The sequence below is a fragment of the Stegastes partitus genome, unplaced genomic scaffold (assembly GCF_000690725.1).
Source record: "Stegastes partitus isolate 25-593 unplaced genomic scaffold, Stegastes_partitus-1.0.2 Scaffold362, whole genome shotgun sequence".
Classification (NCBI taxonomy): domain Eukaryota; kingdom Metazoa; phylum Chordata; class Actinopteri; family Pomacentridae; genus Stegastes; species Stegastes partitus.
In genome coordinates this window covers 465637-480421 of record NW_007578093.1, presented here as the reverse complement: position 1 = coordinate 480421, position 14785 = coordinate 465637, and the positions used below count along the sequence as shown (strand labels likewise).

General features: G+C 44.3%; 3 protein-coding genes across 8 annotated transcripts in view; all 3 read left to right on the top strand.

The window, feature by feature from the left end:
- The window catches only part of akt2 (v-akt murine thymoma viral oncogene homolog 2), an 18793-nt gene extending 13367 nt beyond the window's left edge, over positions 1 to 5426 (top strand). For all 3 annotated transcript variants that reach the window (XM_008284520.1, XM_008284519.1, XM_008284518.1), the window contains 3 exons: positions 1702 to 1789; positions 1876 to 1978; positions 2104 to 5426. In XM_008284520.1, coding sequence (XP_008282742.1) covers positions 1702 to 1789; positions 1876 to 1978; positions 2104 to 2183 — 271 coding nt within the window. In that variant the 3' untranslated portion in view covers positions 2184 to 5426. The remainder of the gene's footprint in view (positions 1 to 1701; positions 1790 to 1875; positions 1979 to 2103) is intronic.
- A 1540-nt stretch (positions 5427 to 6966) lies between these two features.
- On the top strand, positions 6967 to 10320 carry ccnp (cyclin P). Its single transcript, XM_008284515.1, has 8 exons — positions 6967 to 7049; positions 7363 to 7435; positions 7664 to 7845; positions 8042 to 8140; positions 8834 to 8989; positions 9221 to 9379; positions 9468 to 9646; positions 9783 to 10320. The coding sequence occupies exons 1-8, from the start codon at positions 7014 to 7016 to the stop codon at positions 9949 to 9951; spliced, it is 1053 nt and encodes a 350-aa protein (XP_008282737.1). The 5' UTR covers positions 6967 to 7013; the 3' UTR covers positions 9952 to 10320.
- Positions 10321 to 10888: 568 nt separating this feature from the next.
- The window catches only part of LOC103359266 (CLOCK-interacting pacemaker-like), an 8908-nt gene continuing 5011 nt past the window's right edge, over positions 10889 to 14785 (top strand). For 3 of the 4 annotated variants that reach the window (XR_520300.1, XM_008284513.1, XM_008284511.1), the window contains exons 1-2: positions 10889 to 11133; positions 13612 to 13794. Coding sequence is in view for 3 of the 4 variants with exons in the window: in XM_008284513.1 (XP_008282735.1) it covers positions 13620 to 13794 (175 nt within the window). In the remaining variant the exon portion in view is untranslated. Of the gene's footprint in view, positions 11134 to 12874; positions 13052 to 13611; positions 13795 to 14785 lie in introns of those variants that run through there. The other variant, XM_008284512.1, reaches the window with a different exon arrangement.

Here is a 14785-nt window from a genome sequence, read left to right as displayed (position 1 = left end):
CAGCGATTGGTCAGACGGATTGAGAGGCGGGCCCTCTCTGCCCGCCCACATTTACCGTCTTCTGCTCGCTTCGTCTGTATCGTCGCTGCTGACTGTCAATCAAGCCAGCCACTCCCTTTGCCCCGCAACATTTTGACGATTTTTTAAAAATTTTGATTTATTTTCAGATTGGCCACCTGATCTCTGGATTTGAACATGAAAACTAATAAGAAAAAAAATCCTGAGCTGTAGGAATGCGGTGTTTCGTGATCTGTCATCACTTCTTTTCCAATTCAAGTTTATGAAGGGCTTTTTGGAGCCAGCAGCTAGTGGATGTAGTGATATTGCAGGTTTTTGACACTTCCGGGTTGGCTTCATTTTTCAGGGCCGGTTGCTACGTCAATCTTTTATACAGTCTATGTGCCTGCTCAGCTAGGGGAGCTGTAGGGGCGGACCACTGCCTCCTTTTAAAAAAAAAATAAATTAAAAATCACACCCAGGGTTTTCTCGTCTTCTTCTCCTCCCAGTTCTCTGACTTTCGAGACATTTGCTGCTTACACTTGCTCGACCATCTCAGTCATCACGACCTTTACATCACCTCACACAGCGTACAGAGAGAGAGCCTATTAGTTTCAACTACTGTATTCTACGGGTGTTTTCATTGGGTTGTGGTTTACACAGGACTGTTCAGTGTATATATGAACTCAGTTTATACATCACCATTTTCCACTTTCATCATTTGTTTGTGCATAAGTCTAAACATCATAGTTTCCAGTTTTGTCATTTATTCAATGTCAGAATCCCGCAGCATTCCCCCCGTGTGACTGGAGAGTCACATAACCAAACACATCATAACGGCAACATATCGGCAGGTTATTATTACAGTGAGTCAACTACTGGAGTATATGCATCTGAATGAAGTTAACACTTCAGAAACATGCAAAGTTAATTTGCCACATGCAAACGGACGAATAAAATTGCTATGAAGAAACAAACAATGCATGATAATCAGATGGGAGACCGATGGAGTGCGTGTGTTTGTGGTGCACGAATATCAAAGAAACAAGGAGTGAACACATTTTCAACCATCCAGTGATCGCCACCAACCACAAGTATATATGTAGTGCCCATTTGGTGCAGAGATTATGTCGTCCTCTATGCAGTATATAGTGACAGTTATCGTGGACCTGAGTTGTGTTGGCCTGGGGGGTGCCATCTAGTCCAGGACTGGCTTCTGAATGTGCTCGAACGCATGAATCTCCTAAAGATGTACAGTGCAGCTTAAGACAACATGTACTTCCTTGCACCGGTACTCTTAGTTTTCTGAATCTTCCACTGTGCTCAGGGGCACCAAGTATTGAACTCTAAAATAAGTAACCATGTTATTGAAGCCCATGTTCCTTCTTGATTAGTTTTGGTTCAGGGTAATGGCCATAAACAGCGACATAATTGATTGTTGTTGCGGTCAAGCGCCTGTGCTTCTGGTAATAGTCGAAGAACTGCTAATATTAGCACATTGAGCACTGCCTGCAGGGTTGCGAACACGTCCACCTTTAAGTAGTCAGGAAATGAAGAAGAAATTTGTCCAGAAATTGGTAAATACAAGTCCGAGGAGAACAACACAACAGAAGTGTTTGTTGAACATTTCTAATGACAGCGTTTTGGCAGTGATTTGTAGCTGGAACGTGGGTGGGGATCACAGTGTTTCTCTGGTGTTTACAGGCTTGGAGGTGGACCAGACGATGCCAAAGAAGTGATGACCCACAAGTTCTTCACCTCCATCAACTGGCAGGATGTTACTGACAAAAAAGTAAGGCACTGAGGTAAAGCGCACAATGTGACATCTGAAACAAGACGTTCTGGACATGAAATGAGTGACTTTGTTCCTCCCCTCAGCTTGTTCCTCCCTTCAAGCCCCAGGTAACATCGGAGACAGATACGCGTTACTTTGACGATGAGTTCACAGCACAAACTATCACAATAACTCCTCCAGACAAGTGTAAGTAGACCCAAGCAGCTTTTGTTTATGTTTAGCTCCATTATTTTTTTTCTGAGAAGCTACGAGCTTTCATGTCTGTTTTCAACTTGTGTGTGTTTTGTTCTCTCCCTCTCTGTGTACCCCAGATGACAGTTTAGATGCAGAGGATTCAGATCAGCGTACTCACTTCCCTCAGTTCTCCTACTCAGCCAGCATACGGGAATGATTCCTCAGAGTGTTGAGCAAGCAGGCAGGCTGACACACGATCACAATCCCACATACACACTGGCACTGCTGGGGAATCTGAACGACACAAACAAAAAGTGGCACAAGACACATTTTCATTCTGTCTTTAACGCACACGCACACATATACTGGCAAATCAGACAAGACACGGATCATAGAGTAGACATGAACACACGGACCGTGAATGACTGACCTCAGCAGGTCTGTGTGGACAGACTGGCAGCTTTGTCTCTGAACGTCCTCTCAGGGCTGGCAGTAGGCTTCCCTGCAGGACCTTTGCTGCACTACACTGGGCACCACATCAAAGCCTTGACACTTTGAAAACCAGGTTATGCCAGCAAGTACCACCTCTTTACCAGCTGTACCCATGCTTCACACACAGGCTAACACACACACACACACACACACACACACACACACACCAACCCATGCATAGACTGCATATATACATAAACATACTTGATAGATTTGGAAAAAGTATAATCACAATTAGGAAAATGGAAAAGATTTGGAAAAGAAACAAATTTTTATTTCATCAGTTGTTACGGTTTTAAATGTAAAGCCATATTTCTGCTTTTTTTTTGTGATTTCTTTCTTTTTTTTTTCTTTTTTTTTTTAACAAGTGCTCTTTCTGGAACTTGCTGTTACAAATCAAGTGTGTGATTTTCCTTCAGAGGGGGGAAATGAGGAAGAGGGGAGGGTTGCCATTACTGTGTTTGCACTGCACGTGTGTTTGTGTGAATGGACGGGCGGATGTGTGAACGTGTGCGCGTGTGCATCGAGTGCAGGAGAATGTATGAACAGCCATTTTGATTCTCAGCCATCCATGTGTGTCTGTTTCTGTACATGTTTTCCACCTCTGAACATTTGCTGGAATATCAACATGAGAGGACACTACACAGCACACTCAATGGCTTTTGTTTAAAGGGAACAGGCGCGTCATTTATGAGTGCCGTGACCAGCTTGCCGCAAAATTGACTTTGTTAGGGTTAGAAACTGGGATCTCATGCATGGCTATCCTTTGCTTTAAAAGCTGCATTAATTTAACTTGAAGGGACGCCGCAGTCAGGCTCTTAGAGTCCAGGTTGCTGTATCCAGACTGACTGACCAACTAGTAGCTGGTTGGAAGTGTAGGTAAGTTTTCATCGAGGCCAGTCGCACTATGTGTTCAAGACCATAAGGACAGAAGGAAAGACGAGAACAGGGACTAGGCAAACGACCACGGTTTCCCCAACCTGTCTAGAGAGACCAACAAAGACGCACACAGCCAGACGCTGTCCTCTCACTCCCCAGCTGAAGAGTTGGGCACCAATCGTCTGTTTGTTTTCTGTTTGTAATAGGAGTTGAAGTTTTGAGATATTTGTAAAATGCCCTTTTGAATGTCCCCATATTTAAAGAATGAGTTCAGTCGTTGGTAAGAGGCCAAAAATTGACTGACTTGTTGGACATTTAACACTTCATATGATTCCACATTTGATGTTTTGAGTCTTTGGTTTGTGTTTTCTTTGATGCTGTGTCAAAGCATTTAAATCTACGTAGTTTTATGTCTGGAGCAACAGTCTGCAGGTTTACAATCAACTAAATGCTGCATGAGCTGTTTGACCAACCATCAGCCTGCAGAGAGGAGGAACCAATCAGAACATCGTCTGTATTGTTAAGTGGACATGAAACCTGCATACTTTGAGTCATGACGGCACATGATTGAGAGAAGCCCTGGACAGCATGTTGTTACCCTTAGTGCTGGAAGAGATGCTGGTTTGCTCTTTGAGCTTCACTAAAGGAACATCACAACCATCTTGTATGTCCTTGTTTTGTTTTTGTTTGTGGATTTTTCTCCTTTTTTGTCCATCTATTTCACAAATTTTGGAAGACACATTATCTTGTTTAATTAAGCATTATATAAAATATATATATTAAAAGTTTTTTAAACTGCTTTCTTTTAAGTTCTTCATTTCAACTGGATTCCAGCTGACGATTGCTTATTTATCTGAGACTGTAGCTGACGTAACTCTGAACAGACCGTTAACTTCAGCTCTGCTTTATTACCGTATCGGTTTGGCACATCAAAAACTGAATTCACGGTGTAGCGTACCATTGCTAAAGAAAACAATTAACTAGACTTGTCCTAAAACTGTATGCTTAAATTGCATTTTAAAACCAAATTAAATTTGAGATTATTTGAAAGTGGTTCGGCTGTTTTCCAGGAAATATTTCACCTCAGTGTGTGAAGAGCTCTCCTTGATCTGCTCCGTACTGCTGACAATAAGTAAACTGCCGTCCAGTACCGTTTCCTACCCTTCTCTGCAGAGCACAGGTTAAAGTGGTGTTTAAAGGGTTCTGCGAACACATACATCAGCATTCTTTGGGATGTCCCTCATTCACCATCCTGGTTTGCTTTTCTTTTGAGTTGTGTGAGTGACAGAGTGGCTGCCAGACGTGTGAGAGTGATGGACACAGAACAGCAGCAGGTCTTTGACTTTCAGCATCGACAACATGATGAGCCCAGTTCCTGCAGATGATGATGTGATCAAATGGCTTTGATTTACAGTTCACAACTCCAGCACCTCTTCTCACTGGCTCAGGCACAGCCATCATACTCTAGCCTAGCGTCCTGCTTTGGAAACGGCAGGGCCGGACATCAGAACCATTGCACTGATGGACTCCACTGTGGATTTGCCTTCATTGCTATCATGGCCATAAGGGGGTGCTGCTGGACTTTTTTGATATTGGTTGTGAAGCCATACACTGAACCTCGCTGCTGGCCACGCTTTAAGCAATGCTTCACAGCTAAACATGCAAGTGAATACCCCTGACCTCTCCTGTAGGCATACACAGGCACAACAAGTGCCTCTTCATTATTGTGTAAATACCAAAAAAAGCTTGGTGAATGCAGCATTAGTAGAAGGGGAGGCCTGCAGCTTCGTAGTATTTGATTTGCAGCTTTACTATGGTTACCTTGCTTCTCTGTATATTTGAATGTGAACAACAGTCAGGAATGTCACACCTGAGGCTGCTGTAACAGTTTTATTTGCTTGTTGCTGTTAGTTGAGGCTCAGAGGGCAATGAAAAAAAAAGCAATCTTTAAGGGGAGGACATTGTCCTGGTAGACATTTCCAGCCCCCTTTTGCAAGACTTTCCAATGTAACGGGTGACACCTGCTACAGTACGGTAGCTTATAACATTTGCAACTATAATGTGCCAGTAAACATTTTTACTGAATAAATCTCTTGAGTCTTTTTTCATGCATTATGTTTTACACCAGATTGCAATGCATGTCTTTGATCAAATGAGGAGATTAGATGACTTTCTATTTTGCAATTCCACATTAAAGTGTAGATGACTGGTGTATGTTTTTCAGGCAGATAGCTTTTGTTATTGTGTAAAATTCCTAAACTGGGCAGTTGTAGGCCAGAAACACATTTAAATGAAAAGATTTTGTTGTTTTTTTTTTTTTATTTCACAAAATGACATTTTAGGAACTGTCCAAAAGTCTTTGAAACAGTCTAGGTTTCCCAGAAAAGTATGTTAGCAGTTTATTTAATAACTTAGGGTTGTTGTTGTTTTTATTGTAGTATTGTGAAAACTCTGGTAATAGCTTTAATTCTGACATTGAGTCACAACACTGTTCTCACTGAAAGCATCATTATTGTCTCTCCTTTAAACACAAGTGGAGGTCGACAAAAATCTACCTTTCAAAACTGAAAGCTCATTTTTAACGTTAATTTGCAGTTAGTCGTATGAACTTTCAGAAGCTATTTAACAACAGGCCACAACTGCACAGAGCTTTTTTCTTACCGAGTCACACAAACGGTTTCACCATCAGCCCATAAAACTGAATTTCAGCATAAAACATTGTTTAAAACTTACTGTCCTTTGTCTTGTTGTGCAGAACTCGGTTAGTTTATGTGTTTTTTGAGTGTTGCCCGGTAGTTCCACCTTGACAACGCTGTGCCCGCCCCAATCAGCGTGGCCCCAGCTGCCTTTATTAGCGCCCTCCAGGCAGCATGGCTCCTCTCTCTGCTCCAGGCCTCCGCCGACCTCCGTGGATAAGTAGCTGCAGCGGCCGATACGGGAACTCCTCCGGCTGTGACCATGGCCAGGACTGGGTTCTGCGACTCCAAGCCCCTGCTGGACTTACACAAGAAGGTGGGCGTTTGCTCGGTGTGCCAACATCAACCAAATATAATAAAATCTGTAAATCAGGTGCTGTTACAGAACACAGGCCTTTTCTACCTCCACTCTTAATGAGTTTTTCAGTAATTTTCTAAATGAGCTGGTGGCAAAGGGGGTTTATTGAGCAATCTGATGGGGCAAATAGAACAAACAAACTGCTTTTCACCAATCACAGGTAATGCATTGGTTTGTGTATTCTAACAGTTTCAAGGATTTTTCTCATTTGATGGCTTCACTTAGAGGGGTGTACCATTTGTTTGTATTGTCAGGACAGTAATTGCATTCAGCTGCCATGATGCCAGGTGCTTGATTGCAGTGTTTAGAGCAGAATCTTGGTGGCCATCAGTGAACCACTACTGAAATGAATGAGCTCTCAGGCCTTCTTGTCAGCTGATAGCCATGAGGACAATACAGCAGCCACTTGCAACACCAATGAAGGCAACAGACCTTTTCCCTCAGTTGTGCTGATTAGAAATGGGGCGGCACGCTTTTTAAATATTCAGAATTGCCTAAGTGTCTGGGCAAAGATGCTCTGTTTTCCCACCAGGCGGATGAGAGACGAGCCCCATTAAGAACATGGGCTAATGCCTGCGGGCCTGTAGATCGCTGGCAGGCGGTGGAAGCAGACGAGCCCAGGATGGCCATGGTCAAAACGGAACCAGAATGCAGATGGGTATGGCTTCTGTCCTGCTTCTTACCTTCACCCGAAACCTGCTTCAGTGTCTTTTTGTTTTTGTGTTACTACTTTTTCGAGGCAATGTCCAAGTGGTTAAAGGAATACTGTCAGAATTTGAAGGATAGATCGACGTTTATTTGTCCCCATGGGGAAACACGCAAATGCATTTCACACTTAGGTAGCCCACAAACACAACTTTTCTTTTGTAGAAACAGAAGCTTGATTTGGTGCATCTGCTACACTTTTTCTGTCGTGATCATAACAATGATCTGGGCACACTTTGTTCTGATGTTTGAGGCATTGTTTGCAGGAAAGGAGGCTAACAACCAGTGAAAGCATCATCATGGGCTTTCATGAAGACAGTGGGATGTGCTCAGCAGGTAGTGGAATCAAGCATTTTTCTGTCTCAAATAAATGCAGTATATAATGGAGAATCACTTTTGCTCTTAAGTCGATAGTTGATGGAAAATAATGCAATGAAACATGTTTTGTGTTGGAAAGATGAGACGTTTTTAGTCAGTGACAAAATAAGTCGTCAGTGCTCATGTAAATTGGAGATAACTTTGTTAGTGACCAGTTATTTTGTCATTTCTTCTTGGCTCCTTTACCAGCCTGTATGGCAGATGGGTGTGTGGAGGAGCCTGTGCTCCTTTACCCTCATGGCCTGAAGGGTCTGCACAGCTTACAGGCCTTAGTTCCCAGCTTGCTGCGGCATGAAGTAGAGATTGCACTGGAGAAACTGGGGCTCACATTGGACCGGATGTATGCCTGGGAGATGTTCTTAGACATGATGGTGAGACATCAACAATGGTCACTAAACTGCTTTGTGTCTCAATCTGAGTTATCACTGTCCCTAAAATACACGGACCTCACCATTAATCACAGACAAGAGAGGCGACCTAGAAAGTGTCGTATTCTTACAATTGCAGCGTAGCTCTTGGTGGTTGTTCTTTTTTAGCAGCCTCCTGTTTTCTGGTTTTGCCCTGTAGAAAAGTCAAACTCGGAACTCTTTTCCCAACGCTGACCTCCCCCGGAATTTCACTGATGCCACTCGAGCCATCCTCGTGGACTGGATCATTCAAGTTCACGTGAGTGTCCCTTTTAAATGAAATGGTTCTTTTTTCTTAAAGGTGCAGTGTGCTAGATTTGGAACATAAAGTTAGTATGAAGTAATGCTTCCTCATCAGACACTGAAGTCACATGTGGGCTTTCTGTGGGATTTGTAATCCAAGTTTTCCTGTTTCGGTAGCCGGTCCGGCCACATGCATGTGAATCTCTCCCTTTGAAACTTTTAGCTTTCCCCACACTCATAAACGGACTTAATATAAGTGTAGTAGTTTAGTTTCGGCTCGGTGCAAGAGTCAACTACTTTCAGTACCCTAAAGTAACATTAGGTTGTTCTATACCTACCAACTATGGATGTACTATACAGCCAAAGCAGCAAGGACCACTAGCCAGCACCTGTAAAACTTATGAAATAACACATGACTTGTGGTTACAAAACCAACTTGTAAAACCCAAGGTCTTAGAAGGGGTCATGTACCTTACTGTTTCTTGGCCAGCTGCTGTGACTGCCTGTCCTGTCCAAACTACAAGCTAATCTAAGTGTTGGCTAGCTTTAACTTGCATGCATCATTGCTATTCGAGTAGTGTTGATCATCCTAACTAAATCTGCCAGGTGTATTAGCTTATTTACCAAAACTATTCCTGTAAACTTAACCTGAGGGTCGGGGTATTTTTCTCCAGTCTCTGTGATAAACATTCCATTTATTTCCTGCCAGGAGATGATGCATTTCCAAGAAGAGACTCTCTATCTTGCCATACACCTCCTCAACTACTCCCTGCGACAGATCAAGGTGACCACAGCCAACCTCCAGCTCCTCGGCATGGTTTGCCTCTTCCTTGCAGCAAAGAAGGAAGAGAGTCATCTCCCTGAGGTACACTGGCTCAGCCCTCATGTACTATATAGCTAAGTGTGCTAACATTTCTAAATAATCCATAATTGCTTTTTTGGTGGACTTTTTTTTGTTTGTTTTTTATGGCTGGCTATCAACTGGCAGCTCTAAAGCTTGTGGCATTAATAGTTGGTACCTTTTTAATTGAGTGGGATCATCTTCTCTTGAAAGAAAAGATGGATTTTCCTGATTTGTTTGTGGTTTTTCTTCCAGGTGTCAGAGCTCTGCTACTTGATGGATCACACCTACACAAAGCATCAGCTGCTGCGGATGGAGCGTAAAGTCCTCTATGGGCTTAAGTTTGATCTGTCCTACTGCCCCCCATTGCATTTCCTTCTTCTCTTTGCCTCCATCGCTCGCTGCAGTGCGATGGTAGATCTACACTCTTTTTGTCCACTTTTTTTCCCTCCACTTCCACTAAGGCTTAGCATGTCATCCCACCTGTCGTGTGTGTCACTAGGTGGTGTGGATGGCTCGGTATCTGCTGGAGCTGTCTCTCCTGGAGGGCCAGTGCGTGGTGTTTTTGCCAGCACAGCTGGCTGGAGCGGCCCTCTGCCTGGCTCGCCAAGTCCTGCAGGAGCCTCCGACAGCAGAGGGGGAGGCTGCCTGGTGTCTGGCCTCCAGCATCCATGCCGGCAGGTGTGCAGCTGGATGCATTTTGCACTTTATGCACAAAGTGTTGCTGCTTACATGTGTTTTTATTTTATTTTTATGTTTCTTGGTGACCATTCGTCTTGCCTGTCAGTTTGACATCTGCATGCTTTGTGTTTTTCAGTGAGACTACTCTGCTGAGGGTCATGCACATTCTAGCCAGCGCTGCAGCCAAGGCCCATACTCAAGAGACCTGTGCTACTTTTAGTAAATTCTCCTCCCCAGAGACCTTGCATGTCAGTAGACACCCGGGTCTGAAGAACGCCCCTGGTCTGCTGGGTGTATGCACATGACAAAGTTGACTGGAAGGAGCTTAATTATGCACCTCTGCTTCAATGTACGCACCGTATCAAACAAGGCCTTGACTCCTTGTGGTCCAACCCTCTGGCCAAGGCATTATGTTCCTGGCCATGGATCCTGAGGAGCTACCATGTAAATGGGTGAGGAAGAAGTGAGAGATTTGATTCCAGGCATGAATGCCATGCATTTTGCATGCATGTGATTTAGCCAACTTAGTTGCACACCTGTTTTATGATCTTATCTTGCAGCCAATTTAGAAAATATTTGAATTGTGTCCTTGTTTTGTCATTTGTGGAAAGGTTGTGGGCTGTCTATCAAATGATATGAGGAAGTTTTAATGTAAAAATAAAGTGTCTGCTGCAGAATGTTGAGATTTGGCTGTTTATTTTGCACAGATGTATGCAAATTCTGCTACAAGTCCAGCAGGCTGTGGCTGCAGATCACAATGCTATAGAGCAGAACCACCTTCTGACTGCACATCTGCATCTCTGGCCATTCCTTTTCCCAAGCAGAAGCTGCTACAGCATAACTTCACATCAGGCATTTCTCAAGTAACATAAAGAAGCTAATGCACATGTGCAGCTGTCATTTCTGTACTGTGGGATGTGTGTCCTACACCTGCCCTAATAAGATGAGCTCTCAATTGTTTTCAAGCTTTAATTCCATTGTTTACACAAATGATTTCTTGTACATGTGTTTCTGATTAGCTCCAGTTCTTGTGCAGCTGTCATGTTTGCAGAAACACTATTCAATGCAAATCCTAGTCGTGGCTTATGAGGAGGACACTGAGTGCTGAACCTCTTTGTTTTCCGCACTCCTCGGTGTCCCTGAATCACCGCTGTCTCGCTGCAACACGTGCACTAACAGCTGATTGGCTGTCGTAGTTGGCTCATGCACCAATGGACGCTGAGCTCGAGTCTTTATTGTGTCTGGTCGGTGTTCCAGCAGGCGGCCGCCGGTCCGGTCGGGACGGTTGTGAAGCAGACCCAATGGTGCTGCCGGTGGGCTCCTTCAGGTCTGCCTCGTTGCTGCACACAGGATCCAGCACATCGGTGTCGATACGGATTGTGTTTTCTCACTTTATTTAATCGGCACATCAGTTAAGCTAGCTACAACCAGCCGTCTGGCTTTCAGAACAAAGGCGTCGCAGTCGGTACTCCTGAACAACCACACCGGTAGGTACTGGTCTAAGAATACAAAACCAATGCAGTGACTCTGGATTGGGCCAAGTCTTGCTGCAGCACATCATGTTATTTAGAAAGGCAATATTTTTTTTTAAAATGTTTTTTAATTGTGGGTTTTATTTTGAAATCCGCTGGATGTGTTCGTTTGGCTAACTTGACGGACGCTGTGTCCGCGGCGCTGTCACTCTATTAAATAATAAAATGTCCGAAATAATCCGTCCGAGCTGAAGCTCCGACGGACATCAGTCAGGACAAGTTGCTGCTGGTCAGGGTGAGCGGCACAGAGATGGAGGGAACACATTTTAAAGCTCTGCAGCAGACCGGATATTTACAGAAGTCGTGTTTTTTCTGCTCTTTAATGACTTTGTCTTCACGCGGTTGTCGGGCTGTGAACGATGTCGACCGCTGTGGATGCCGTGTTTTCTTTGTGTGTTGACGAGCAGTGGGAGGAAGTGTGTCAGAGGGCTGAACTTAAAGTTATGTAACAGTTGGTTCCGCTCAGATGTGCTGCCTTCAGGGAACCTCTGCTGCCTTCACGGAACCTCTGCTGCCTTCACGGAACCTCAGGGAACCTCTGCTGCCTTCACGGAACCTCAGGGAACCTCTGCTGCCTTCAGGGAACCTCTGCCGCCCCAACTATCAGCAGCAGCTCCAAAGCTGAGCCCAGTCCATTTAGTAGAACGGTGCGTTTTAAGTTCTTCCAGGATGGTGGGACATTTCAAGGAAAGGCTGGGTCAGAGGTTTTGTCCACGATAATGCCACGAGGTGCTCCAGGTCAGAGAGCTGATGTGGAGAGCAGGCCTGGTCCTCCCACCTCCTGCTCTGTGGCCGGCTGGAGGAGGATCTCTTAGAGCTGAGAACGTCCCAGCTGTTTTGGGGTTTGAACTTTGACCAGCAGGAACAGTGATGAGCTCAGGTCCTCCTGGAGGACACAAGGCAGCCGAAACCCTTCTGCAGCTCGTCTCTGGATCCACAAGCAGCAGCTCTGGGATCAGCCGACATTCAGCTTTCCCCCTTTGTCAGCCTCTCTTCGTTTCTCTAATCGGTTACGTGTCACGATGACAGATACATTTAGAAGTTTGTTTTTGGTCAAATGTTCTTCACAAACAGATGCAGCAGGCAAACGTTCTTCTCTGACTGAGAAAAAAAGTCCAAAATGTAAGTCTTGGGGTTTAAACTTTGCTGATTGCACTCCAGAAGTTTTTGACAAATTCACGACCACTGAGTTCATTGAACCCTCAGCCTACTGAAGCACCGTGATCAGACAGCGTGAGCGGTGCACAGACTAGTGCTACTACCAGTACTTAGACTGGTGACAACAAACGGCAACCTTAAGAAGCAGTTTCATTCAAACAACATGAAGCCACAGATGACAAGAGAAAGACGAGAACGGGCCGTTGGCATGCAGGAAGCTGTCGTGTCAGCGAGGGGCGTCCCTGAATGTCCACATCTTCACCGTTTGTCATCTAAGAAGTCGGTTTTAACAGCACGATGCCGCAGACAACATGCCCCAACATGCACTGGATGGCTGCCTGGATGGGACAAGACTCCAGCCAGGACTCTGGAGTTGTGCTCATTCTGGAAGAAGCAATAGTGTAAAGGAACCACTTCTAAATATGTAACTTTGATTTGTCCAAATGAGTTTTTAGCAGTTTAATCCATGATCGTGTCTTTATGTGGAGCGCTGACTGGTGCTTAACTCCACAGTCCTGTACAAAGCTGAACATATTTCCTCCTGTTCCCTTGAATGCCAGCATCTTATTGGTGTAAACAGATTGGTGGATGTCTCTGTGGCCTCAAAGCAGAATAATGTTCATGTGGCTGTGAGATGTGGACACACAGACTAGAAAGCTGCCTGTTGACTTGTTCAGGGTTTTTGCTTCATATTTTCTAAGGTCTACAACAAAATGTACGTATAAAAGTAGAGTTTGGGACTGTCTTTGGTCACCCTTTGCTTTTCAAATACATACTCGGTACAATATATACTTGTGCCCCTGGAGTTAAGACTTAATTACTAAAAATATGAACCTGAGTGTAGCTGTGGGCTGTGAATAGATGCTATGCAGATTAAATTCCAACCCCAAAAGCAACTGGGCCTGTGCTTCTGTGGATTCACACAGTGAACAACACTGGAAATACTGCTGATACGGTACAAAGCTGCTGTGCAAGCAAATGCACAATCCAATGAGGACTGAGGCAAATTACAGACGGCCCACCATCGAAGAGAGTCCTACCAAGAGCCAGGAGGGGCTGTGTCCCCATGAGGGGCTGTGTCCCCATGAGGGGCTGTGTCCCCATGAGGGGCTGTGTCCCGTCCTGGCATGCCAGGGATGTCATTCAGGGTGCAGTCGAGTCACTCGTCTCTCTCAGGCCTCACACATGAAAGCTAAACTTTATGTTTTTAGTTTTTTTTTCCTGGTATTATTTGGCATTTGGAGACAGTCTAAATGTCACATATCTTCTTATTAGGTTGCAGTATGCCGAAGGAAGAACCTGGCTTGAGCGAGCGCAGTCCTTGTGCTAATTCCAGCAAGAATGCTAAAGACAAGAGCAACAGTACGACTCTTCTGGCAATTCGTGGCACTAAAGACAGAGAGGATTCCAGCAGAAGGACTTCCCGCTGCAGCTCAGAGAAAGACTCTGGTTATTCTGGTGAGTTGAAGTTCATGTAACCCGAGTAACAGGTAACCAGTTATTCACCAGTCTCCCATGTTTCTGTGAACTCTGAATTGGACAAAGAGTGCTTCCGTAATGGGAAATTCATTTTTCTTGGATTTTTTTTTCTTCTTCTAAAAACAGGACATTGTGTCAGCATTCAGGTCCAGTTTGATTCAGGTACCCTCCACCAGAGACTGTGGGAACTATAACAACTTTAATTTGAAGTTTCCCAACTTCAGAGGCAGAAGTTAGTAGAAGAACTACCAGATACCCTCACTAATGCCATCATATGAGTTATTTGGTGTCAGACTCTCTGCTTCTCTTTTAAAGGGATATTTCTTAACAGTATGAGCTACACATCGACGGTCAGTAGAGGATGACATGCTCCTAGTTTGGAGAAGCAGACAGGAGGTTTAGCATGGAACGTAATGAAACAACTGCAGAAACATGTTTAGGCCACCAAAACAGAGCCCAGCTCCAAAATAAGAAAAGCAATATTCATTTAAAAGAACATTACATTAAAATATTTTCACCACTCTACCTTGCTGTTAGACAAAACCAAACTTTCATATCTCTCTCCTCGGAGCCACCAGACTTGTATAATTAGTGTTTTGGATCCAAACCAACATGTTAAAACACTGAAGTCACACGAGCACAGGTCAGCAGCCTCTGTGTTCTCCAAGATAGAATGATTGTTTTTGTCCAAGGAGTCTGGCTCTGAAGAGTTGCCTGTTGGAAGGGCAGTTTGATGGTGAAGCCGTGAAAACATTCTACCTGGACTGAACATTTAAAGTGTTACTGATTTTTTATTTTTTGGGTCTATGACCCATAATGTTGTATCTGCCAAGCTGGGATAAGATTGGCTGTCTGACTTTGCCATATGAGAACTAAGGCCCGACCTATTTATCGGCTGGCCCATTATAGCCATTTTCAAAATACTCATCATCGGCTGGAGTTTTGCCAATTAATCACAGATATATTCTTA